At 52.4% G+C, this 22,245-nt stretch overlaps 3 protein-coding genes across 5 annotated transcripts in view; 2 read left to right on the top strand and 1 right to left on the bottom strand.

Moving 5' to 3' along the window:
• The first annotated feature begins 88 nt into the window (after positions 1 to 88).
• On the top strand, positions 89 to 3,914 carry LOC120507895 (troponin I, cardiac muscle-like). The gene is made up of 6 exons (XM_039721046.1): positions 89 to 131; positions 403 to 534; positions 1,151 to 1,240; positions 1,743 to 1,913; positions 2,985 to 3,079; positions 3,765 to 3,914. The coding sequence occupies exons 2-5, from the start codon at positions 514 to 516 to the stop codon at positions 3,075 to 3,077; spliced, it is 375 nt and encodes a 124-aa protein (XP_039576980.1). The 5' UTR covers positions 89 to 131; positions 403 to 513; the 3' UTR covers positions 3,078 to 3,079; positions 3,765 to 3,914.
• A 137-nt stretch (positions 3,915 to 4,051) lies between these two features.
• LOC120507896 (60S ribosomal protein L18-A-like) lies at positions 4,052 to 7,929 on the top strand. 3 transcript variants are annotated; one of them, XM_039721048.1, is made up of 3 exons: positions 4,052 to 4,420; positions 4,583 to 4,669; positions 6,715 to 6,949. In XM_039721048.1, the coding sequence occupies exons 1-3, from the start codon at positions 4,418 to 4,420 to the stop codon at positions 6,916 to 6,918; spliced, it is 294 nt and encodes a 97-aa protein (XP_039576982.1). In that variant the 5' UTR covers positions 4,052 to 4,417; the 3' UTR covers positions 6,919 to 6,949. The 3 variants fall into 3 exon arrangements, 2 of the variants coding, with proteins under 2 accessions (XP_039576982.1, XP_039576983.1); XM_039721049.1 differs by lacking the exon at positions 6,715 to 6,949 and adding an exon at positions 7,332 to 7,929 and having other exon boundaries at positions 4,061 to 4,420; XR_005628870.1 differs by lacking the exons at positions 4,052 to 4,420; positions 6,715 to 6,949 and adding an exon at positions 7,144 to 7,166 and having other exon boundaries at positions 4,428 to 4,669.
• Positions 7,930 to 11,904: 3,975 nt separating this feature from the next.
• LOC120507897 overlaps positions 11,905 to 22,245 on the bottom strand; it is a 12,696-nt gene continuing 2,355 nt past the window's right edge. The window contains exons 2-6 of the mRNA XM_039721050.1: positions 21,734 to 21,946; positions 21,632 to 21,680; positions 15,396 to 15,561; positions 14,703 to 14,825; positions 11,905 to 12,150 (exon numbers count right to left, since the gene is read on the bottom strand). Of these exons, the coding sequence (XP_039576984.1) occupies positions 12,115 to 12,150; positions 14,703 to 14,825; positions 15,396 to 15,561; positions 21,632 to 21,680; positions 21,734 to 21,946 (587 nt within the window). The 3' untranslated portion in view covers positions 11,905 to 12,114. The remainder of the gene's footprint in view (positions 12,151 to 14,702; positions 14,826 to 15,395; positions 15,562 to 21,631; positions 21,681 to 21,733; positions 21,947 to 22,245) is intronic.

The following is a 22,245-nucleotide window of genomic DNA, read 5'->3' as shown; positions in this document are numbered from 1 at the left end:
AAAAAACCCCCAAAAAACCCCAAAATCCCTCCCCAAAAAACCCCCGACCCCAAAATCCCCCAATTCTGACTCCAAATTTCTCCGTCCAGAGAAAATCCAAAATTTCGGCGTCTCGCAAGCTCCAGCTGAAGGTGAGGAGGGGGTCCCCAAAATTTGGGGGTGTCGGGGTGGAGTCCCCAAAATTTGGAGGGGGTCTTTTGGGGGTGCCCATGAGAGTCCTGGGGGTGTCCCCAAATTTTTGGGGGGTGTCCCTCAGAAAAAACTCTTAAAATTTAAATTTTCCAGCTACATCTGAGGGGTTTGTCCCCAAATTTTGGGGTTTGCCCCTGATTTTGGGGGTGCCCATGAGGGTCCTGGGGGTGCCCCCAAATTTCGGGGGCTGTCCCCAAAATGTCCCCCCAGACGCTGCTGCTGCAGAGGGCGAAGCGGGAGCTGGAGAAGGAGGAGCAGGAGAGGGCGGCCGAGAAAATTCGGGTGCTGGGGGAGCTGTGCCCACCCCTGGCCACGGAGGGCATGGGGGTGACGGAGCTGCAGGTGAGGGCACGGCGGGGGGACACCGAGGGGGAAATGGGGGAAATGTGAGGGGAAAATGGGGGAAAATGTGAGGGGAAAAGGGTGGGAAACCTGAGGGGAAAATGGCGGTGAACCTGAGGGGAGAATGGGGTGGGAAACCTGAGGGGGAAATGGAGGAAATGTGAGGGGAAAACGGGGAAAAATGTGAGGGGGAAATGGGGGAAAACGTGAGGGGAAATGAGGGAAATGTGAGGAGAAAATGGGGAAAAATGTGAGGGGGAAATATGAGGGGAAAATGGCGGCAAATGTGAGGGGAGAAAAGGGCGGGAAACGTGAGGGGAAAATGGAGGGAACGTGAGGGGAAAATGGCGGGGAAGGTGAGGGGAAAAAGCGGCAAATGTGAGGGAAAAAGGGCTGGGGGTGACAGAGCTGCAGGTGAGGGGACATTGGGGACATCGGGGACACCGGGATGTGAGGGGACACTGGGGATATGGGGACATTGAGGACTTGGGCACCCTGGGATATGGGGAGCCTTGGGGACACCGTAGGGACATCGCAGGGGACACGGGGGTGTGCCCCAGCTCTGGTGCCAGCGCTGTCCCCTCGGTGTCCCCTCGCTGTCCCCTGGGTGTCCCAGGAGCTGTGCCGGGAGCTGCACGCCCGCGTGGCGCGCGTGGACGAGGAGCGCTACGACATGGGGACGCGCGTCAGCAAGAACGTCACCGAGGTGGGGACAAGGGCACAGCCACCTCGGGGACAGCCCCAGGGAGGGGACAGCGCCACACATTGTTCCCAAGGTGGCCTTCCCACCTCTGCCGGGGGGGAACCTGTCCCCAATGTCCCCAACCCCTTGATGTCCCCACTGTCCTCAAATCCCCCCACAGTCCCCAATGTCCCCAAATTGCCCTGATGTCCCCAATCCCCCAAATGTCCACAATCCCCTCAATGTCCCCAGTGTCCCCAATGTCCTTGATGTCCCCAGTCCCCTCAATGCCCCCAATCCCCTCAACGTCCCCAAATCCCCCTGATGTCCCAAATCCCCACAACGTCCCCAACATCCCCAATGTCCCCAATCCCCTCAGACCCCCCTAATGTCCCCAATGTCCCCAATCCCCTCAATGCCCCCAATGTCCCCAAATCCCCCTGATGTCCCCAATGTCCCCCAGTGCCCCCAATGCCCCCGATGTCCCCAGTGTCCCCAGTCCCCCTGATGTCCCCCCTGTCCCCAGCTGGAGGAGCTGCGGCGCCGGGTGGCCGCGGGCCGTTTTGTGCGGCCCAACCTGCGCCGCGTGCGGCTCTCGGCCGACGCCATGATGGCGGCGCTGCTGGGGACAAAGCCGCGCGTGGGCACCGACCTGAGGGCAGGGCTGCGCCAGGTGCGCAAGGACGACGCCGAGAAGGTGAGGGGACACTGGGGACATTGGGGATAATGGGGACATTGTGGGGGATTTGGGACACTGGGGACATTGGGGACATTGTGGGGATTTGGGACACTGGGGACACCGGGGGGGATTTGGGACAATGGGGATAATGGGGACATTGGGGTGATTTGGGACAATGGGGACAGTGGGGACAATGGGGACACCGGGGGGGATTTGGGACAATGGGGATTTGGGGACACTGGGGGGGATTTGGGACACTGGGGACATTGGGGACACTGGGGACACTGGGGTGATTTGGGACATTGGGGATAACTGGGACAGTGGAGGATTTGGGACACTGGGGACAGCGGGGACAGTGGGGACATTGTGGGGGATTTGGGACACTGGGGACAATGGGGACAATGGGGACAATGGGGACATTGGGGACAATGGGGACCTGGAGCCACCTGTTGTCATTTCTAGGGCTTTTTGGGGGTTTTAGTGGTGTTTTGGGATGCTTTTGGAGGTGGTTTTGGGGTATTTTTGAAGTGGGGTTTTTTTTGTGGTCTTGGGGGTAATTTTGGGGGTGGGCTTGGGGTATTTTTGTGGTGTTTTGGGGTATTTTTGCGGTATTTTGGGGGTATTTTTTGTTGTGGTTTTTGGGGGTGGTTTTGGGGTATTTTTAAGGTGTTTTGGGATGGTTTTATGGGAGTGTTTTTAGGGCCTTTTTGTGGTGTTTTTGGGGTATTTTTGAGGTGGTTTTGTGGTGTTTTCATGATGGTTTTGGGGTATTTTTAGGGGTGTTTTTGGGGTATTTTTGAGGTGGTTTTGTGGTGTTTTCATGATGGTTTTGGGGTATTTTTAGGGGTGTTTTTGGGGTATTTTTAGGGTTTTTGGGGGCTGTTTCTGGGTGTTTTCAGTGGCATTTTGGGGGTGGTTTTTGGGTATTTTTAGGTGTGTTTTTAGCAGTGCTTTGGGGGTTTTGAGGGGTATTTTTAGGAGGGATTTTGGGTGGGTTTTGTGGGGATTTTAGGGTTTTTTGGGGGGTGTTTTGGGGTAGTTTTGGGGGTGGATTTGGGGGATCTGGGGACACTGGGGACACTGTCCCAGGAGAGCTACGAGGTCGGGGACTGGCGCAAGAACGTGGACGCCATGAGCGGGATGGAGGGGCGCAAGAAGAAATTCGAGGGGGCGGCAGCCTGAGGGTGAGACCCCCACCAAAACCTCCCAAAAATCCCAGGATTCCACCCAAAATATCCCCAGGACCACCCCAAAAAAAACCTGGGATTTTCCCTCTCAAAAATCCCCCAGGATCCTTCCTCAAAAAATCCCGGGATTCCCCCGCAAAAATCCCCCAGGACCCTTCCCCAAAAAACCGCAGAATTTCCCAAAAAAATCCCCTGGGACCCTTCCCCAAAACCCTCAGAATTCTCCTCAAAAAAACCTGGGATTCCCCCTCAAAAAACCCCTGGGACCCCTCCCCAAAGACCCCCAGAATTTTCCTCAAAAAAACCCAGGATTCCCCCTCAAAAAACCCCTGGGACCCCTCCCCAAAAATCCTCAGAATTTTCCTCAAAAAAACTTGGATTCCCCCGCAAAAAACCCCTGGGACCCTTCCCCAAAAACCCCCAGAATTTTCCTCAAAAAAACCCAGGATTCCCCCTCAAAAAACCCCTGGGACCCCTCCCCAAAAACCCCCAGAATTTCTCCAAAAAACTCATTGGAATTCCCCCCCAAAAAACCCAGAATTGCCCCAAAACCCCCAGGGATTCCCCTTAAAAAAACTCAGGATTTTCCCCAAAAAACCCACCCAGGGAGCCCTCTTTTAAAACCCCGTGTTCCCCCCAAAAAACCCCAGGACCCCTTCCCAAATTCCCCAAATTACTGCAGGAGGAGCCCCCGTGGAGCCTCCCCTTCCATCATCATCACCTTCATCACCTTCATCACCACCTTCATCATCACCACGGGCACTGGCACGACCCCCCACCCCAAATAAACCCCCTCCCCGAATAAACTTCCCTTTCAGCATCAATTAACGGAGTCGTTGAGTGGTGATTGTTAATTAATGCAATTTGGGGGGGAAATCACGAAGGGATTTGGGGCGGCCATTTTGTCCCCTCACGTTTCCCGCCATTTTCTCCTCACATTTTCTCCTCACATTTCCCGCCCTTTTCTCTCCTCCCATTGGTCAGGAATTTGGGGGGGGGAACACGTCTCGACCAATGGCAGCGCCGCAACCATGGCAACGCCGCCATGCCGCCTGAGGGCAAGGCCGCCTCTGCCACAAGCTCCGCTTTTTCCCTCAGTACGCGGCGACACCGCTCCTAATTAACACCGCCAATTACCCGCGCGCCCGCCTTCCCCTCCCGCTAATTAGCGGCGCTCATTAAGGACCCGCCGCGGTCACAACACTCGGTCCTCCAGCGCCATAGAGCTGGCGGGCAGAGCGGCCCGCGCGCGCTTCCGGCGCGCACCGGAAGCGCCGCCTCTCTCCCACAACCCCCCGCGCGCTCCCTCTCCCGCCTCTCTCCAGCGCCGCCATCATGGTGGGTCCGGCCGCGCTCCCGAATCCGCCGCCATCCGCGGCCGGGAGCGCTCGGGGCGGGCTCGGATGAGCCCCGGGAGGCTCGGGGGGGGCTCGGGAGGGCTCGGGAGGGCGCGGCCGGCGGCGATGGCCCCCGCGGTGACCGCGCCCGGTGTCGCCTCAGGGCATCGACATCCGCCATGACAAGGACCGCAAGGTGCGGCGCAAGGAGCCCAAGAGCCAGGACATCTACCTGCGCCTGCTGGTCAAGGTGAGACCGGGATAACCCCGGAACCGGGCCGGGTTCTGCCCGGAGTCCCACCGGGACCGGGAACCCCCGGGACCGGGAGCTCGGCCCCGCTCCCCCCGGTTCCCCCCGGTTCTCTCCGGTTCCCTTCGCGCTGTTCCCGTGCCCGCGCCCCGCTTCTCCTTCCTTCTTCCCCATCTCCCCGGTTTTTGCCTGTTTTCCCCGGTTATTCCCGGTTTTCCCCGATTTTTCCTGGCTTTTCCCCGGTTATTCCCGGCGACCGGGAACCCCCGGGACCGGGAGCTCGGCGCCGCTTCCCCCGGTTCTCTCCGGTTCCCTTCGCGCTGTTCCCGTGCCCGCGCCCCGCTTCTCCTTCCTTCTTCCCCATCTCCCCGGTTTTTGCCTGTTTTCCCCGGTTATTCCCGGTTTTCCCCGATTTTTCCTGGCTTTTCCCTGATTTTCCCCCGGTTATTCCCGGTTTTTTCCCGACTTTCCGCCGTTTCTCCCCCGCTTTCTCGGTTTTTTTTACGATTTTCCCCACCTTGTCCCGCTTATCCCCGGGTTTTCCCCGATTTCCCCCGTTTTTCCCCAATTTCTCTCCATTTTCCTCCGTTTTTCCGGATTTCCCCCAGTTTTTTCCCGATTTCCCCTGTGTTTTCCTGGTTTTCCCTGGTTTTAATTGATTATTCCCGGCTTCCCCCCCAATTTTTCTCGGTTTTCCCCGATTTCCCCGGGGTTTTCCCGAGTTTCTCTCCATTTCCCTCGGTTTTTCCCAATTTCTCCTGGATTTCCTCAAGTTTTCCCTCTTTCCCCCGCTTATCCCCGTTTTTTCCCCCGATTTTTCCCTCTTTCCCCCCGTTGTTCCCGGTTTTTCCCGACTTCCCCTCGATTCCTTCCGGTTTTCCCGGTTTCCTTCGATTTTCCCCCGGTTTTTCCATGGGTTTTCCCCGAATTTCCCGATTTCTCTCGGGATTTCCCCCCGTCTTTCTCGATTTCTCCCCGTTTTTCCCAATGTTTTCCCCTGTTTTCCCCGATTTCCCCGGGGTTTTCCCGAGTTTCTCTCCATTTCCCTCGGTTTTTCCCGATTTCTCCTGAATTTCCTCAATTTTTCCCGATTTTCCGCGGTTTCTCCCCGTTTTTTCCCCCGATTTTTCCCTCTTTCCCCCCGTTGTTCCCGGTTTTTCCCGACTTCCCCTCGATTCCTTCCGGTTTTCCCGCTTTCCTTCGATTTTCCCCCGGTTTTCCCTTGGCTTTTCCCCGAATTTCCCGATTTCTCTCGGGATTTCCCCCGCTCCTTCTCGATTTCCCAATGTTTTCCCTCATTTTTCCCGTTTTCTCCCAATTTTTCCCCGATTTTCCCCGATTTTCCCTGGGTTTCCCCTGCTTTTTCCCAATTTCACCACGGTTTCCCCCAATCTCACCCATTTTTCCCCATTTCCCCCAATCTCATCTGGTTTTCCCCCATTTTTTTCCCAACCTCCCCATTTTTCCCCTGTTTTCACCCATTTTTTCCCTTTTCCCCCCGTTTTCTGCCCATTTCCCCCCCAATCTCACCTATTTTTTCCTGTTTTACCCTGTTTTGTCTCTTTTCCCCTGTTTTCTCCCCATTTCCCCCCAATCTCACAATTTTCTCCCATTTCCCCGTTTTCTTCCCATTTTCACCCATTTTTCCCCATTTTCCCTCGTTTTCTCCCCATTTTCCCCCAATCACACAACTTTTTTCTGTTTTCCTCCCACTTTTCCCCATTTCCCCCCCCAATCTCACCCATTTTTCCCGTTTTCCCCCCAATCTCCCCCATTTTCCCCCAATCTCCCGTTTTTTCCCCATTTTTCCCATTTTTCCCCATTTTTCCCCCATTTTTCCCCATTTTTCTCCATTTTTCCCTTTTTTTCACCGTTTTCCCCCATTTTTCCCCATTTTCCCCCCAATCTCCCCCATTTTTCCCCAATCTCACCCATTTTCCCCATTTTTTTCCCAATCTCCCCCATTTTTCTTTTTTGGGCTGTCTTTCCCTATTTTTTGGATTTATTTCCTCTCAGATTTTTATGTTTTCCCCATTTTTCCCCAGATCCGGATGATGCCCAAGCCGGGCCGGGCTGACACAGTTTGGGTCATTTCCTCACAGATTTTGGGTTATTTCCTCTCAGGTTTTGGGTTTATTTCATCCCAGATTTTTGGGTTTATTTCTCACAGATTTTGGGTTATTTCCTCACAGATTTTGGGCTGTTTTCCCCTGGTTTTTTGGATGTGTTTCTCCCAGGTTTTTGGGTGAATTTCTCACAGATTTGGGTTATTTTCCCCATTCCCAGATCCGGATGATGCGTGAGCCGGGCCGGGCTGACACAGTTTGAGTCATTTCCTCACTGATTTTGGGTTATTCCTCACAGATTTTGGGCCATTTCCTCAGTGATTTTTCAGCCATTTTCTCACGGATTTTTGAGCTGGTTTTTTGTATTTTTTGGGTTTATTTCTCACAGATTTTTGTTGTTTTCCCCAGATCCGGATGATGCGCAAGCCGGGCCGGGCTGACACATTTTGGGTCATTTCCTCACACATTTTTGGGTTATTCCTCACAGATTTTGGGCCATTTCCTCACTGATTTTTCAGCCATTTCCTCACAGATTTTGGGCTGTTTTTCCTTATTTTTTGGGTTTATTTCTGACAGATTTTTGTTATTTTCCCCAGATCCGGATGATGCGCAAGCCGGGGCGCGCTGACACAGTTTGGGTTATTTCTCACATGTTTTTGAGCTGTTTTTCCCTGTTTATTTGGATATATTTCCTCACAGATTTTTGGGTGAATTTCTCACAGATTTGGGATTTATTTCCTGACAGTTTTTGGGTTGTTTTCCCCAGATCCGGATGATGCGCAAGCCGGGGCGCGCTGACACAGTTTGGGTCATTTCCTCACACATTTTTGGGTTATTTCCTCACAGATTTTGGGCCATTTCCTCAGTGATTTTTCAGCCATTTTCTCACAGATTTTTCAGCCATTTTCTCACGGATTTTTGAGCTGTTTTTCCGTGGTTTTTGGGTAATTTCCTGACAGATTTTGGGTTGTTTTCCCCAGATCCGGATGATGCGCAAGCCGGGCCGGGCTGACACAGTTTGGGTCATTTCCTCACTGATTTTGGGTTATTCCTCACAGATTTTGGGCCATTTCCTCACAGATTTTTCAGCCATTTTCTCACGGATTTTTGAGCTGTTTTTCCGTGGTTTTTGGGTAATTTCCTGACAGATTTTCTGTTTTTTCCCCAGATCCGGATGATGCGCAAGCCGGGGCGCGCTGACACAGTTTGGGTCATTTCCTCACACATTTTTGGGTTTGGGGATGTTTTAAGGGGAATTTTGGGGGTGATGTAAGGGGCATTTTGGGGTGGTTTTAAGGGATTTTGGGGGGTGTTTTAAGGGATATTTTGGGGGTGTTTTAAGGGGAATTTTGGGGATATATTAAGGGAATTTTGGGGATGTTTTCAGGGATTTTTGGGGATGTTTTAAGGGATATTTTGGGTATATTTTGGGGATTTTTAAGGGAATTTTTGGGGATGTTTTAAGGGATATTTGGGGATGTTTTAAGGGATATTTTGGGTATATTTTGGGGATTTTTAAGGGGATTTTTGGGGATGTTTTAAGGGATATTTTGGGGATGTTTTAAGGGATATTTTTGGGGTATTTGGGGACGTTTTAAGGGATATTTTGGGATTTTTTTGGGGGAATTCTGGGGATGTTTTAAGGGACACTTTGGGGATGTTTTAAGGGATATTTTGGGTATATTTTGGGGATTTTTAAGGGAATTTTTGGGGATGTTCTTAGGGATATTTTGGGGATATTTTGGGATGTTTTAAGGGACATTTTGGGGATATTTTGGGATTTTTTTGGGGAATTCTGGGGGTGTTTTAAGGGACACTTTGGGGATGTCTGGGGGATGTTGTAAGGGACATTTTGGGTTGCTTTTGGCCCGTTTTGGGTGCTGACTGAGCCCTTTCCCCAGGCCCTACGTGCGCTCCAAGGGACCCAAGTTCGAGCGCGCCCGAGGCCGCCGCGCCAGCAGGGGCTACAAGAACTGAGCCCCCTCCCCAAATAAACGGGGCCGGGGGCAGCCCCCTCCCCCAGACCTTCCTTCTGCCTCCGTGTCTGCTGAATGCAAAAAAAAAACCGAGAAAAAACCACAAAACCACCCCAAAAAAACCCCAAGAAAAACGCAGAAAGCACTCCAAAAATAAACAAAAATCCCCCAAGAAAAACACAAAAAAAAACCCACAGAAAAGCCCCAAAAATAAACCAAAAAACGCCCAAGGAAAACGCTGAGAAGTACCCGAAAATATTTCAAAATGTAGAGAAAAGTCCCTGTAAAAAAACCCCAAAACCACCCCAAAAATACCCCGAGAAAAACCCTGAAAATCCCCCCAAAAAAACTCCTGTGGAAAACACCAAAAATGCTCAAAAAAAAAAATCATGAGAAAAACCCCAAAACCTCCAAAACAATCCCATAAACCTCCCAGGAAAAAACCCAAAACCACCCCAAAAAACCCCTGAAAATGCCCCAAAAACACCCCGAGGAAAACCCTGAAACTGCCCCAAAAAATACAGAGAAAAAACCCCAAAACTGCCCAAAAAAACCCAAAAACGCTCCATAAAAACCCATGAAAAACTCTAAAAATGTCCCAAAAAACCCCGAGACAAACCCCCGAAAATGCATCCAAAAAAACCCAGAAGCACCCCAAAAAAAACCCCAAGAAAAACCCTGAAACCGCCCCAAAAAATTTGGGGATGTTTTAAGGGATATTTTGGGGATGTTTTAAGGGATATTTTTGGGGTATTTGGGGACGTTTTAAGGGATATTTTGGGATTTTTTTGGGGGAATTCTGGGGATGTTTTAAGGGACACTTTGGGGATGTTTTAAGGGATATTTTGGGTATATTTTGGGGATTTTTAAGGGAATTTTTGGGGATGTTCTTAGGGATATTTTGGGGATATTTTGGGATGTTTTAAGGGACATTTTGGGGATATTTTGGGATTTTTTTGGGGAATTCTGGGGGTGTTTTAAGGGACACTTTGGGGATGTCTGGGGGATGTTGTAAGGGACATTTTGGGTTGCTTTTGGCCCGTTTTGGGTGCTGACTGAGCCCTTTCCCCAGGCCCTACGTGCGCTCCAAGGGACCCAAGTTCGAGCGCGCCCGAGGCCGCCGCGCCAGCAGGGGCTACAAGAACTGAGCCCCCTCCCCAAATAAACGGGGCCGGGGGCAGCCCCCTCCCCCAGACCTTCCTTCTGCCTCCGTGTCTGCTGAATGCAAAAAAAAAACCGAGAAAAAACCACAAAACCACCCCAAAAAAACCCCAAGAAAAACGCAGAAAGCACTCCAAAAATAAACAAAAATCCCCCAAGAAAAACACAAAAAAAAACCCACAGAAAAGCCCCAAAAATAAACCAAAAAACGCCCAAGGAAAACGCTGAGAAGTACCCGAAAATATTTCAAAATGTAGAGAAAAGTCCCTGTAAAAAAACCCCAAAACCACCCCAAAAATACCCCGAGAAAAACCCTGAAAATCCCCCCAAAAAAACTCCTGTGGAAAACACCAAAAATGCTCAAAAAAAAAAATCATGAGAAAAACCCCAAAACCTCCAAAACAATCCCATAAACCTCCCAGGAAAAAACCCAAAACCACCCCAAAAAACCCCTGAAAATGCCCCAAAAACACCCCGAGGAAAACCCTGAAACTGCCCCAAAAAATACAGAGAAAAAACCCCAAAACTGCCCAAAAAAACCCAAAAACGCTCCATAAAAACCCATGAAAAACTCTAAAAATGTCCCAAAAAACCCCGAGACAAACCCCCGAAAATGCATCCAAAAAAACCCAGAAGCACCCCAAAAAAAACCCCAAGAAAAACCCTGAAACCGCCCCAAAAAAACCTGAGAAAAATCCCAAAAATACACCCAGAAAAACCTGGTAAAAAAACCCCAAAATGCCCCAAGGAACCCTGAAAATGCCCCAAAAAAACTTGGAGGAAAAACCCCAAAAATGCCCCAAAAAAACTCCTGTGGAAAACCCCAAAACCACCCCAAAAAAAATCCCCAGAGATGAATCCTGAAACTGCCCCAAAAAGCCCCAAAACCACCCAAGAAAACCACTGAAACTGCCCCAAAAATGCCCAAAAAATGCCTGAAACCACCTCAAAAAACCCTGGAAATACTTCAAAAAACCCAAAAAATGCCCAAAAAACGCCCAAGAAAAACCCTGAAACTGCCCCAAAAAAAAACCCCAAACAAAACCCGAAAATGCCCCAAACCCTCTTTTTTCCCCCAAAAAAACCTTTTATTTTTCTCCAAAATTTCCTTTTTTTCCCCTTTTAAAACCCTTTTTTGTGTCTAAACCCCTTTTTTTCTTTTAAAAAATCCCTTTTTTAACCCTCTAAAAATCCGATTTTTTCCCCCAAAAACCTCCTTTTTTTTTCTCTAAAACTCCTTTTTTGTCCCCAAAAACCCCCTTTTTTTCCCTCCCCAAACCCCCATTTTTCCCTCTCTAAAAATCCTTTTTTTCCCCAAAAACTTCTTTTTTTTACCCTTTTAAAAACCTTTTTTCCATCTAAACCCCCTTTTTCCCCCCAAAAAAAACCACTTTTTTTTTATCCTGTAAAAATCAAATTTTTCCCCAAAAACCTCTTTTTGTTTTTTCCTCTAAAACCAGTTTTTTCCCCAAAAAAACCCTCAATTATTTCCCAAAAAAAATCCCTTTTTTTGCTTCTCTAAAACCCCCATTTTTCCCCCAAAAAATCCTTTTATTTCCCCTCTAAAAACCCCATTTTTTCCCCAAAACAAAATCCCATTTTTCCCACAAAACCCCCATTTTTTTCCCCAAAAACCCCACATTTTTTTCCCTCTAAAAATCCTTTTTTCCCCCCAAATTTTTTCCTTTTATTTCTCCTCTAAAAACCCCATTTTTTCCCCAAAACAAAATCCCATTTTTCCCACAAAACCCCCATTTTTTTCCCCAAAAACCCCACATTTTTTTCCCTCTAAAAATCCTTTTTTCCCCCCAAATTTTTTCCTTTTATTTCTCCTCTAAAAATCCCATTTTTTCCCCCAAAAATTCCCATTTTTCCCCCAAAATTCCCATTTTTTCCCCCAAAATTCCCATTTTTCCCCAAAATTCCCATTTTTTTCCCCAAAATTCCCATTTTTTCCCCCAAAATTCCCATTTTTCCCCAAAATTCCCATTTTTTCCCCAAAATTCCCATTTTTCCCCAAGCAAACTCCACCTTTTGGGGGGGATTCTCTTTATTGCCCCTCCCTCCCCCGCCCGCCTTTGGTTTATTTGGGGATTTTTTGGGTTTTTTTGGTTTATTTTTGTTGATTTTTGTGTTTTTGGGGGTTGTTTTGGGTTGATTTTTGGGTTTTTTGGGGTTTTTGGGGTTTTTCCTCATTTTTTGGGCTCGTACTGGATCAGGCGCATGATGGCGTCGTTCTTCATCACGCCCTCGATGAACTCGGCCTCGGCGATCTTGTCTGGGGAGAAAAACGGCAAATTTGGGTCAAAACCGGCGATTTTCGGTTAAAAACTGAAATTTTGGGGTCAAAACCGGCAAATTTGGGTCAAAAAGGGCGATTTTGGGTTAAAAAAATGGTGATTTGGGGGCAAAAAACGGTGGTTTTGGGTTAAACACTGCAAATTTGGGTTAAAAACTGAAATTTTGGGTTAAAAACACCCTCGATGAACTCGGCCTCGGCGATCTTGTCTGGGGAGAAAAACGGCAAATTTGGGTCAAAAATGGCGATTTTCGGTTAAAAACGGCGAGTTTGGGTCAAAAAGGGCGATTTTGGGTTTAAAAAATGGTGATTTTGGGGCAAAAAACAGTGGGTTTGGGTTAAACACGGCAAATTTGGGTTAAAAACTGAAATTCTGGGTTAAAAACAGCTATTTTGGGTTAAAAACGGCAATTTTGGGGTCAAAAATGGCAAATTTGGGTCAAAAAGGGTGATTTTGGGTTAAAAAATTGTGATTTTGGGGCAAAAAAACCGGCGATTTTGGGTGAAACACGGCAAATTTGGGTTTAAAAAAATGGCAGGTTTGGGTTATAATGGGGTGATTTTGGGTGAAAACTGTGATTTTTGGGTTAAAAACGGTGATTTGGGGTTTTAAAATGGCAATTTTGGGGCAAAAAAAAGGCAATTTGGGGTTAAAATAATGGCGATTTTGGGTTAAAACCGGAAAATTTGGGGTAAAAACGGAAAATTTGGGTTTAAAAGGGGATTTTGGGTTTAAACAACGGTGATTTTGGGGCAAAAAAAAGTGGGTTTGGATTTAAATACGGTGATTTTGGGTTTAAAAGGGGATTGTGGGTTAAAAATTGTAAAAGTCTGGGTTACACAACTACAATTTTGGGTTAAAAAAATCGTGAGTTTAGATTTAAATATTGCAATTTTGGGTTAAAAAGGGGGATTTTTGGTTAAAAACGGCAAAATTGGGTCAAGAAAGGGTGAGTTTGGGTTACAAAAAACAGCGATTTTAGGTTTAGAACTCCTGATTTTGGGTTAAAAAAAACATTCTGGGTTAAAAATGGTGAGTTTGGGTTAAAAAATTGAGATTTTGGGTTTAAAAACGGCAATTTTGGATTCAAAACCAGCGATTTGAGATTAAAAAAAGGTGAGTTTGGGTTTGGGGTGAGAAAAGGGGATTTGGGGGTTGGGGAGGGGTCCCGGATTTGGGGGAGTCTGGGGCCACTGTGGGGAGGGAGATTTGGGGCAGATTTGGGGGGATTTGGGGAGGTTTTGGGGGGTCCTCAGGGACCCTGGGGGGGGGAGGGGATGGAGGGTCAGAGCCCCTCCCCCCACGTCCCAAATCCAGGAATTCCCGGAACCCCCCGGGGCAGGAGCCCCGAATTCCTGCGGGGATCCCAAAAACCAAATCACAAAACCCCAAATCCAAAATCCCAAACCCCAAATCCGGCCCCAAACCTGAAATTATTTCTTCTCAGGATGAGCCGTTCCCACCCCAAACCCCAAATCTGGAATCCTAAACCCCAAATCCCAAACCCAAAATCCCAAATTTTCTCTCAGGATGAGCCGTTCCCACCTTAAATCTCAAACCCTAAACCCAAAATCCCAAACCCCAAATCCTGAAGCCCAAACCTCAAATCCCAAATTTCCTCTCGGGGATGAGTCGTTCCCATTCCAAATCTGTCCCCAAACCCCAGATCCTGAATCCCAAATCCAAACCCCAAATCTCCTCTCAGGATGAGCCATTTCCGCCATCCCCATCCCCAAATCCGTCCCTAAACCGGAAATTTTCCATTCCCAAACCCCAAATTTCGGATTTCCTCACCGTGATGATCTCGAGCACCTCTCCCTTGCTGACCTGTCCATTTCCACAGTCCCAAATCCAGCGAGAAGGCTGCTCCCAGACCCCAAATTCCCCATTTTTCACCCCAAACCCCCATTTCTCTCACCGTGATGATCTCGAGCACCTCTCCCTTGCTGACCTCCCCGTTCCCGACCCCAAATCTCCCATTTCTCACCCCAATTTTGGTTTTTCTCTCACCGTGATGATCTCGAGCACCTCTCCCTTGCTGACCTCCCCGTTCCCTCAATCCCAAATGTCACATTCCCATTCCCAATCCCCAAATCCCCATTTCTCACCCCAAATTTGGTTTTTCTCTCACCGTGATGATCTCGAGCACCTCTCCCTTGCTGACCTCGCTGTTCCTGACCCCAAACCCCAAATCCATCATTCCCAAACCCCAAATCTCCCATTTCTCACCCCAAATTTGGGATTTCTCTCACCGTGATGATCTCGAGCACCTCTCCCTTGCTGACCTCCCCGTTCCCGACCCCAAATCTCCCATTTCTCACCCCAATTTTGGTTTTTCTCTCACCGTGATGATCTCGAGCACCTCTCCCTTGCTGACCTCGCCGTTCCTGTCCACGTCGAACAGCGAGAACGCCCACTCCAGCTTCAGGTGGTCTTTCCCAGACGAGGTGAGGTGCAGGGCGATGATGCACCCAGGACTCCCTGACCCCAAATCCCCCATTTCTCACCCCAAATTTGGTTTTTCTCTCACCGTGATGATCTCGAGCACCTCTCCCTTGCTGACCTCGCCGTTCCTGTCCACGTCGAACAGCGAGAAGGCCCACTCGAGTTTCAGGTGGGTCTTTCCCGAGGAGGTGAGGTGCAGGGCGATGATGTACTCTGGGACTCCCAGACCCCAAATCCCCATTTCTCACCCCAAATCTCCATTTCTCACCCCAAACTCCGCCGTTCCTGACCCCAAACCCCAAATCCATCATTCCCAAACCCCAAATCTCCCATTTCTCACCCCAAATTTGGGATTTCTCTCACCGTGATGATCTCGAGCACCTCTCCCTTGCTGACCTCCCCGTTCCCGACCCCAAATCTCCCATTTCTCACCCCAATTTTGGTTTTTCTCTCACCGTGATGATCTCGAGCACCTCTCCCTTGCTGACCTCGCCGTTCCCTCAATCTCAAATGTCACATTTCCATTCCCAAACCCCAAATCCCCATTTCTCACCCCAAACTCACCGTGATGATCTCCAGCACCTCTCCCTTGCTGACCTCGCCGTTCCTGACCCCAAATCCCCATTTCTCACCCCAAATTTGGTTTTTCTCTCACCGTGATGATCTCGAGCACCTCTCCCTTGCTGACCTCGCCGTTCCTGTCCACGTCGAACAGCGAGAAGGCCCACTCGAGTTTCAGGTGGGTCTTTCCCGACGAGGTGAGGTGCAGGGCGATGATGTACTCCCGGAAGTCGAGGGTCCCGTCGTCGTTGGTGTCGAAGCTGCGGAAGACGTGGCGCGCGTAGCCCTGCGGGTCCGAGTTGGGGAAGAAGGTGCCGTAGATCTTCTCGAACTCGGCGCGGCTGATGCGGCCGTCGGGGCACTGCCGCTGGAAGCTCTCGTACCTGCCCCACACAGGGGGTTCATTCATTCAGTTATTTACTCATTTATTCATTCGTTTATTTATTTATTTATTTATTTATTTATTCATTCATTCATTTATTCATTTATTCACTCATTTATTCATTTATTTATTCATTCATTTGTTCATTTATTTATTCATTCATTCATTCATTCATTTATTCATTCATTTATTTATTCATTTATTTACTGGGGGAGGGGTGGCGGGGAGGGCAGGGATGGGCTGGTGCAGTACTTATTTTTTTATTACTATTATTATTATTATTATTATTATTATTATTATGTTTTATTATTATTTATTATTGTTGTTATTATTATTAACACATTATTATTATTACTAGGGGGAAAGGAAGGTTCTGGATCCCGAAATGAGGAAGAGGAGGAAGGCTCTGGGTTCTGGAATGAGGAGGAGGAGCGGGAGGAAGAGCTGGGGAGAAAAGGGGTCAGAGGGGGAGGGTCTGCGTCCGAAATTTGGGGGAAAAGAGGAAGATTTTGGGTCCCGAAATTTGGGGGGAAAGGAAGGTTCTGGATCCCGAAATGAGGAAGAGGAGGAAGGCTCTGGGTTCTGGAATGAGGAGGAGGAGCGGGAGGAAGAGCTGGGGGGGCAGAAAAGGGGTCAGGGGGTCCCCAAACTGGGGGGAAGAGGAAGAGTTTGGGTCCCGAAATTTGGGGGAAAAGGAAGGTTCTGGATCCCGAAATGAGGAGGAGGAGGAGGAGGAGGAGGAGCGGGAGGAAGAGCTGGGGCAGAAAAGGGGTCAGAGGGGGAGGGTCTGCGTCCGAAATTTGGGGGAAAAGAGGAAGAGTTTGGGTCTTGAAATGAGGAGGAGGAAGGTTTTGGGTCCCAAAATGGATCCAAAGAGGATCCCAGAGGAGGAAGGTTCTGGAATGAGGAGGAGGAAGGTTCTGGGTCACGGAAATTGGGGGAGGAAGGTTCTGGATCCCAAAATGAGGAGGAAGAGGAGGGGGAGGAGGAAGAGCTGGGGCAGAAAAAGGGTCAGAGGGGTCCTGAAATTTGGGGGAAAAGAGGAAGATTTTGGGTCCCAAAATTTGGGGGAAAAGGAAGGTCCTGGATCCCAAAATGAGGAAGATTTTGGGTCCTGGAATGAGGAGGAAGGTTCTCGATCCTGGAATGAGGAGGAGGAGGAGGAAGGTTCTGGGTTCTGGAATGAGGATGAGGAAGGTTTTGGGTCCCGGAATTTGGGTGAGGAAGGTTCTGGGTCTGGAAATGAGGATGAGGAAGGTCTGGGGTGCCAGGAGGAGGAGGAGGAGGAGGAAGGTCCTGGAAGTCGGAGAAATGAGGATGAGGAAGGTCCTGGAGCCCCAGAGAGAGGCAGAGGAAGATCCCGGGCGGCCGAAAGCGAGGCTGAAGATCTCACACCCAAAAATGAGGAAGAGGAAGGTCCCGAACCCCAAAATGGGGAGGAAGAGGAGGAGGAGGAAGATCCCGAACCCCCAAAACTGAGGATGAGGAAGGTCCCGGACACAGAACCGAGGCCGAAGACCCCCCCAGGAAAGAGGATGAGGATGAGGAAGGTGCCGGAACCCCGAGAGCGAGGCCGAAGAACGTTCCAGAACCCCCGGAGGAGGATGAGGATGAGGATGAGGATGAGGATGTCCCGAAATTTGGGGGAAAAGAGGAAGAGTTTGGGTCCCGAAATTTGGGGGAAAAGAGGAAGAGTTTGGGTCCCGAAATTTGGGGGAAAAGAGGAAGAGTTTGGGTCCCGAAATTTGGGGGAAAAGAGGAAGAGTTTGGGTCCCGAAATTTGGGGGAAAAGGAAGGTTCTGGATCCCGAAATGAGGAGGAGGAGGAGGAGGAGGAGGAGCGGGAGGAAGAGCTGGGGGGGCAGAAAAGGGGTCAGGGGGTCCCCAAACTGGGGGGAAGAGGAAGAGTTTGGGTCCCGAAATTTGGGGGAAAAGGAAGGTTCTGGATCCCGAAATGAGGAGGAGGAGGAGGAGGAGGAGGAGCGGGAGGAAGAGCTGGGGCAGAAAAGGGGTCAGAGGGGGAGGGTCTGCGTCCGAAATTTGGGGGAAAAGAGGAAGAGTTTGGGTCTTGAAATGAGGAGGAGGAAGGTTTTGGGTCCCAAAATGGATCCAAAGAGGATCCCAGAGGAGGAAGGTTCTGGAATGAGGAGGAGGAAGGTTCTGGGTCACGGAAATTGGGGGAGGAAGGTTCTGGATCCCAAAATGAGGAGGAAGAGGAGGGGGAGGAGGAAGAGCTGGGGCAGAAAAAGGGTCAGAGGGGTCCTGAAATTTGGGGGAAAAGAGGAAGATTTTGGGTCCCAAAATTTGGGGGAAAAGGAAGGTCCTGGATCCCAAAATGAGGAAGATTTTGGGTCCTGGAATGAGGAGGAAGGTTCTCGATCCTGGAATGAGGAGGAGGAGGAGGAAGGTTCTGGGTTCTGGAATGAGGATGAGGAAGGTTTTGGGTCCCGGAATTTGGGTGAGGAAGGTTCTGGGTCTGGAAATGAGGATGAGGAAGGTCTGGGGTGCCAGGAGGAGGAGGAGGAGGAGGAAGGTCCTGGAAGAGCTGGGGCAGAAAAGGGGTCAGAGGGGGAGGGTCTGCGTCCGAAATTTGGGGGAAAAGAGGAAGAGTTTGGGTCCCGAAATTTGGGGGAAAAGGAAGGTTCTGGATCCCGAAATGAGGAGGAGGAGGAGGAGGAGGAGGAGCGGGAGGAAGAGCTGGGGCAGAAAAGGGGTCAGAGGGGGAGGGTCTGCGTCCGAAATTTGGGGGAAAAGAGGAAGAGTTTGGGTCTTGAAATGAGGAGGAGGAAGGTTTTGGGTCCCAAAATGGATCCAAAGAGGATCCCAGAGGAGGAAGGTTCTGGAATGAGGAGGAGGAAGGTTCTGGGTCACGGAAATTGGGGGAGGAAGGTTCTGGATCTCGAAATGAGGAGGAGGAGGAAGGCTCTGGGTTCTGGAAATGAGGAGGAGGAGGAGGAGGAGGAAGAGCTGGGGCAGAAAAAGGGTCAGAGGGTCCTGAAATCTGGGGGAAAAGAGGAAGAGTTTGGGTCTGGGAATGAGGAGGAGGAAGGTCTGGGGTGCCAGGAGGAGGAGGAGGAGGAAGGTCCTGGAAGTCGGAGAAATGAGGATGAGGAAGGTCCTGGAGCCCCAAAATGAGGAGGAAGAGGAGGAGGAGGAAGATCCTGAACCCCCAAAACTGAGGACAAGGAGGAGGAGGAGGAGGAAGATCTCAAACCCAAAACTTGAGGAGGAACAGGGGGGGACAGGTGTGCCCAGGTGTGCCCAGGTTCCATCCAGGTGTGCCCAGGTGAGCTCTGGCCATGCCCAGGTGTGCCCAGGTGAATCCTGGGACTGCCCAGGTGAGCCCAGGTGTGCCCAGCTAAGGCCCAGGTGAGCTCTGGCCACGCCCAGGTGTCCCCGTGTCCCATCCAGGTGTGCCCAGGTCCTGCCCAGGTGTCCCCCAGGTGTGCCCAGGTGACCCCGCCCCTCCCCAGGTGAGCCCAGGTGTGCCCATGTCCATCCCCAGCTGTGCCCACAGCCCACCCAGGTGTGCCCAGGTGTCCCTGTGTCCCATCCAGGTGTGCCCAGGTGAGCCCCAGGTGTGCCCAGGTCCCACCCAGGTGTGCCCAGGTGACCCCGCCCCTCCCCAGGTGAGCCCAGGTGTGCCCATGTCCATCCCCAGCTGTGCCCACAGCCCACCCAGGTGTGCCCAGGTGAGCCCCACCCATCCCAGGTGTGCCCAGGTGACCCCGCCCCTCCCCAGGTGAGCCCAGGTGTGCCCATGTCCATCCCCAGCTGTGCCCAGAGCCCATCCAGGTGTGCCCAGGTGTCCTCAGGTGTGCCCAGGTGAGCCCCAGGTGCTTCCAGGTGTGCCCCACCCATCCCAGGTGTGCCCAGGTGAGCTCTGGGCCTGCCCAGGCGTGACCAGGTCCCATCCAGGTGTGCCCATGTCCTGTCCAGGTGAGCCCCAGGTGTCCCCAGATCCCACCCAGGGGTTCTCAGGTGAGCCCAGGTGAGCTCCGCCCATGCCCAGGTGCCCCTGCCCCTCCCCAGGCGTGCCCAGGTGAATTTTGGGACTGCCCAGTTGTGCCCAGCTGTTCCCATGTCCCGCCCAGGTGTGCCCAGGTGAGCTCAGGTGTGCCCATGTCCTGCCCAGGTGAGGTCAGGTGAGCTCAGGTGTGCCCAGGTCCCACCCAGGGGTTCTCAGGTGTACTCAGGTCCTGTCCAGGTGAGCCCCAGGTGTGCCCTGCCGATCCAGGTGTGCCCAGGTGAGCCCCAGGTGCTTCCAGGTGTGCCCTGCCCATCCCAGGTGTGCCCAGGTGAGCCTCAGGTGTGCCCAGGTCCCATCCAGGTGTGCCCAGGTGAATTTTGGGCCCACCCAGGTGAGTGCCCATGTCCTGCCCAGGTGAGGTCAGGTGAGCTCAGGTGTGCCCAGGTCCCACCCAGGGGTTCTCAGGTGTACTCAGGTCCTGTCCAGGTGAACCCCAGGTGCATTTTGGGACTGCCCAGGTGTGCCCAGGTGCCCCCACCCCTCTCCAGGTGAGCTCTGCCCCTGCCCAGCTGTGCCCAGGTCCCATCCAGGTGTGCCCAGGTGAATTTTGGGCCCGCCCAGGTGTGCCCAGATCCAGCCCAGGTGTGCCCAGGTCCCATCCAGGTGAGCTCAGGTGTGCCCCAGGTGTGCCCAGGTGAGCTCTGGCCACGCCCAGGTGTCCCCGCCCCTCCCCCCAGGTGTCCCCTGGGTCTGGGAGCCCCAAATTGAGTCTGGGGTCCCTCCAATGCAGTCAGCCCCCTCCCCAATGGAATCTGGGGTCCCCAAATTGAGTCTGGGGTTGCCTAAATGGAGTCTGGGGTCTCTGAAATGGAGTCAGCCCCCTCCCCAGTTGGGTCTGGGAGCTCCAAATTGAGTCTGGGGTCTCTCAAGTCGAGTCAGCCCCCTCCCCAGTGGGGCCTGGGGTCCCCCAGCCCCTCCCCGAATTGGGTCTGGGGTCTCTGAAATGGAGTCAGCCCCCTCCCCAATGGAGTCAGCCCCCTCCCCAGTTGGGTCCGGGGTCCCCGAGTTGGGACTGGGGTCTCTGAAATGGAGTCAGCCCCCTCCCCAGTGGGGTCTGGGGTCCCCAAATTGAGTCTGGGAGCTCCAAATTGAGACTGGGGTCTCTCAAGTTGGGTCAGCCCCCTCCCCAGCAGAGTCAGCCCCCTCCCCAAATTCAGTCTGGGAGCCCCAAATCGAGTCTGGGAGCTCCAAATTGAGTCTGGGGTCTCTGAAATGGAGTCAGCCCCCTCCCCAGTGGGGTCTGGGTCCCCGAGTTGGGTCTGGGAGGTCTCAGCCCCCTCCCCAAATTCAGTCTGGGAGCCCCAAATCGAGTCTGGGAGCTCCAAATTGAGTCTGGGGTCTCTCAAGTTGGGTCAGCCCCCTCCCCAATGGAGTCAGCCCGCTCCCCAGTGGGGTCTGGGTCCCCCAATTGAGTCTGGGGTCTCTGAAATCGGGTCAGCCCCCTCCCCAATGGAGTCAGCCCCCTCCCCAGTGGGGTCTGGGTCCCCGAATTGAGTCTGGGGTCTCTCAAATCGGGTCAGCCCCCTCCCCAGTGGAGTCAGCCCCCTCCCCAGTGGGGTCTGGGGTCCCCCAGCCCCTCCCCGAATTGGGTCTGGGGTCTCTGAAATGGAGTCAGCCCCCTCCCCAGTGGGGCCCGGGGTCCCCCAGCCCCTCCCCGAATTGGGTCTGGGGTCTCAGAGGCGGCGCAGGGCCCTTTTCTTGTCGCCCTTTTTCTTGGCCGGCGCCTTCCTGTCGCCGGCGTGCTTTTTGGGGAGGGGTCCCTCGGGCGGGGCCGAGGGCCCGGGGGGCGCCGCGGGGATTGGGGAGGGGTCCCTGGGGAGGGGGCCGCGCGCGTGGATGTCGGTGAGCAGCCGCGCGCGCGCCGCGAAGCGCTCGAAGTCCTCGAGCAGCAGCCGCGCCGCCTCCTCGTTCAGCGCCGACTCGGGGTTGGGCTGGATCAGCAGGCACTTGATGGTCTGGGGGAGGGGCGGGGGGCGTCAGGGGCGCAGCCCCAGCTCGGCTCCCCAGTCCCTCCCAGTCCCTCCCAGTGCTCCCAGTCTGACCAGCAGCACGTGGCGCAGCCCCAGCTCCGCTCCCCAGTCCCTCCCAGTGCTCCCAGTCTGACCAGCAGCACGTGGCGCAGCCCCAGCTCCGCTCCCCAGTCCCTCCCAGTGCTCCCAGTCTGACCAGCAGCACGTGGCGCAGCCCCAGCTCGGCTCTCCAGTCCCTCTTGAGCACGTTGACGCAGATCTCCCCGCCCGGGCCCACGTTGGGGTGGAAAATCTTGGTCAGGAAGAATCCCTTGGGGGGCGCGGCCGGGAAGTCCTTGCCCAGCACCAGCTTCATGCGGAACACGCCCCCGGCGTAGGGGGTGCCCTCTGGAACCCCAAAAACGGGGGGTTAGAAACCCCAAAAATAGATAAAATCCACCCCAAAAACACCCACAGGCCCCCGGCGTACGGGGTGCCCTCTAAAGCACAAAAACTGGGAGTTACAGACCCTAAAAAACCTTAAAAATCTAAAAAAACACCCCAAAAACACCCACAGACCCCTGGCGTACGGGGTGCCCTCTGGAACCCCGAAAACGGGGGGTCAGGGACCCCCAAATCCCCTCAAAATTTGCCTCAAATCCCCCCAGTGGCTCCCAGGGCTGCTGGGAACTGGATTTGGGGGGGGG

The sequence above is a fragment of the Passer montanus genome, unplaced genomic scaffold (assembly GCF_014805655.1).
Source record: "Passer montanus isolate IOZ18808 unplaced genomic scaffold, ASM1480565v1 scaffold445, whole genome shotgun sequence".
Taxonomy (NCBI): Eukaryota; Metazoa; Chordata; class Aves; order Passeriformes; family Passeridae; genus Passer; species Passer montanus.
Note: the sequence above shows the minus strand (reverse complement) of the source record. Positions and strands in the feature narration are given on the sequence as shown.